A 3112-nucleotide genomic window follows, 5' to 3' on the forward strand; every position below is an offset into this window, starting at 1 on the left:
TAAGAAGATTGTTTCGTAAACCTCACTTGGAATTTCTAGCTCTTTCCTAGAGTTTATTTAGGGAACAGTTGGATCCAATTGTGAGAAACGTAGGCCAGACACTGAGACTGGCTCTTACCAGATGTGAGCTCTTAGACATGTCACATGGCCCCTCTATACTTGGGGGTTTACATTCACATCTGTAAATGAAGGAAGCATTGACTCCCAAAGAACGTATTTCATGTGCATGTAAAAGTATGACGGCTAATGAGAATTAATTACTTATGAAGTATAATCACCCACATCCACTCTTGGACACAGCCCACTCTGATGCATGCCTTACAGAACTCATTATATAGTAGGAGACATGCAAATAGGGTCCTCCCTCTGCTTATATGAAAACTAACCTAGCCCTGACCCTGCAGCCCTGGGAGAGGAGCCCCAGCCCTGAGATTCCCAGGTGTTTCCATTCGGTGATCAGCACTGAACACAGAGGACTCACCATGGAGTTTGGACTGAGCTGGATTTTCCTTGTTGCCATTTTAAAAGGTGATTCATGGAGAAATAGAGATGTTAAGTGTGAATGAACATGAGTGAGAGGAACAGTGGATCTGTGTGGCAGTTTCTGACCAGGGTGTACCTCTGTTTGCAGGTGTCCAGTGTGAAGTGCAGCTGGTGGAGTCTGGGGGAGGCGTGGTACAGCCTGGGGGGTCCCTGAGACTCTCGTGTGCAGCCTCTGGATTCACCTTTGATGATTACGCCATGGGCTGGGTCCGCCAAGCTCCAGGGAAGGGTCTGGAGTGGGTCTCTGCTATTAGTTGGGATGGTGATAGCACAGGCTATGCAGACTCCGTGAAGGGCCGATTCACCATCTCCAGAGACAATGCCAAGAACTCCCTGTCTCTGCAAATGAACAGCCTGAGAGCTGAGGACACGGCCGTGTATTACTGTGCGAGAGACACAGTGAGGGGAAGTCAGTGAGAGCCCAGACAAAAACGTCCCTGCAGGAAGACAGGAGGGGTCTGGGCTGCAGAGGGCACTCAAGACCCACTGAGCACAGGGTTTGTTCTGGGGCAAGTTGCTCAGGAAGATTAAGGGCTGGTTTCCTTTCAGAGTCTTAGCAATTTCTCCATCTAACAGTTTCCCCAGGAACCCTGTCTAGACCTGTGATCTGGATCTACCGAGACTGCCTGTGTCACCTTCCTCACCTGTGACTTTGGGGGAGCTGATCATGGACACTCCAGTGTGTAGGATTTCTTGGTGACACCAATTGTGTCTTCTGTCTAGGCATGTCTAGGGCAGCAGGCCTGAATTGGTCAAACTCTGCGCGTTCCTAAAAAAGTAAATAACTAAAAAATTTAAAAGAAAACTTTTCTTCATTTATGGCTCTCTGTTACCTCCTGGGATGAGGTCTCCAAGTCCATAAAATATTCTACCTGATTACAGTGTCTGTGGATGTCTGCAGCCTTGGGACATGCAGTACGAGTTTAATCACAGGGATTTATAGTGAGTGCCTGCTGTTGTTTTGCTGGGGAGGGCTGTTGTCTGAGTATTGTGGTCAGTTACCCAGGTGTTCCATAGTCTATGATTCATTCCCAAAACACAGCCCTGGACAAGAAAGCTTGGGGCACTCCCCTGGGTGTCAACAATTCACACATGTCATTTTACAGCACAGCTGGATAATTACACATGTGCAGGAGGCTCCCCTGTGGGAGAACCCCTGAGAGCTTGTGCCTGGATTCTCCAGGGCTTCACTCCTTGTGCCTTTTTTTCATGTATTTTCAATTGTATCATTTTGCTGTAATAAACTGTTCCTATGAATATGACAGTTCTCATGAGTCCTGTATTTTTACTGAGTTTTGAGCCTGAGGGTGGCAGATGCAGCCTCTCAATGCAGTTGTATCAGAAGAAGGATTTCCTAGAGAGACCCTGAATCAATGACCCGTGGCTGAAGCGTTGTTTGGAAACATAAATATTCAGGTGTGAAGTGACAAAATCTGATACCTGGGTGGAAACAGAATTACCTGGTCTGAGACAGCAGCTGAACTGAAGTAGATGTCTGGAGGTAAATGCAGTTTAGAAATGATAACTCATACTCCGAAAGAGCTGGCTCAATCGATACATAAGGAAACATAAAATGAGAAGAATCAGCCTAAATATGCAATTATTATTTGTGAGAATTAAGTGAACATCTGGGAGAGTGATTGCAGGGTAGTGGCACTGCGCCGACCTCAGATTTTGGCCAATCTCATTTCTGGCTGATGGGCTCCAGAGCACTCCCTTAAAGGGGCAATTATGCTGGGATGACAGACCAAAGCTTCACAAACTCTATCCACCCAGAAGGTGGCTCAGGTGGTGATGTGGGGAGGGTGAACCCTAAAACAACTGAAATGAGGGAGGATAGTGACAAGCGGCTCTGCTTTTGAGCTTTATCTTTAGCTTAATATTTTTTGTTAATCTGGACTTGGACAATGACTAATGTAAAAGTGGACTTTGCTTTGAGTGCCTTAGAATGGAGGAGAATGCAGGGGTCAATGTTGTGCCCAGAGATTACTATAGAACAACAGTAGATGGTTGAACATGACCCAAACACAAAGCCTCTTATTGCTGATGGGACAGCTGCCCTCCTCTACCGCACAACAACTTCTCCAAAGTGTGTTTACCCTGAGAATTGAGATTGCCTTTCTCTTGTAAGTGAAAAAAAAAATAGAACACTCCAAATAAAGAAGTTGTAATGCTGTATATGTAAGACATTCTAATATGGATTAATGATAACTTGGAATATGCATACACTTATCTTTGTATTTGTATAAATTCATGGGAGAAAGTGCAATTTTGTTAGATGGATTTATTGTTCAGTGATGAAGTCAGGGCTTTAAGGGGAGTCATCACCCGGATGGTGTATGTTTTACTCATTAAGTATTTTCTCATTCCACACACCACTCCCACCCTCCAGACCTTCCAAGTCTCCAATATTTATTATTCCACACTGTGTATTCATGTGTACATATTATTTAGTTCTTACTTATGTAAGTGAGAACATGTGGTATTCAACTTTACTCTTCTGAGTTATTTAACTTAAGATGGTGGTCTAAAGTTTCATCCATGCTACTGTAAAATACATAATTTCATT

General features: G+C 44.4%; 1 gene segment (V, D, J or C); it reads left to right on the forward strand.

Moving 5' to 3' along the window:
* The first annotated feature begins 402 nt into the window (after positions 1-402).
* On the forward strand, positions 403-960 carry LOC105532944. The segment is given in 2 exon segments: positions 403-528; positions 632-960. Coding segments are annotated over 2 exon segments (375 nt in total).
* Positions 961-3112: the final 2152 nt, after the last annotated feature.

The sequence above is a fragment of the Mandrillus leucophaeus genome, unplaced genomic scaffold (genome assembly GCF_000951045.1).
Source record: "Mandrillus leucophaeus isolate KB7577 unplaced genomic scaffold, Mleu.le_1.0 Scaffold997, whole genome shotgun sequence".
NCBI classification, from domain to species: Eukaryota; Metazoa; Chordata; class Mammalia; order Primates; family Cercopithecidae; genus Mandrillus; species Mandrillus leucophaeus.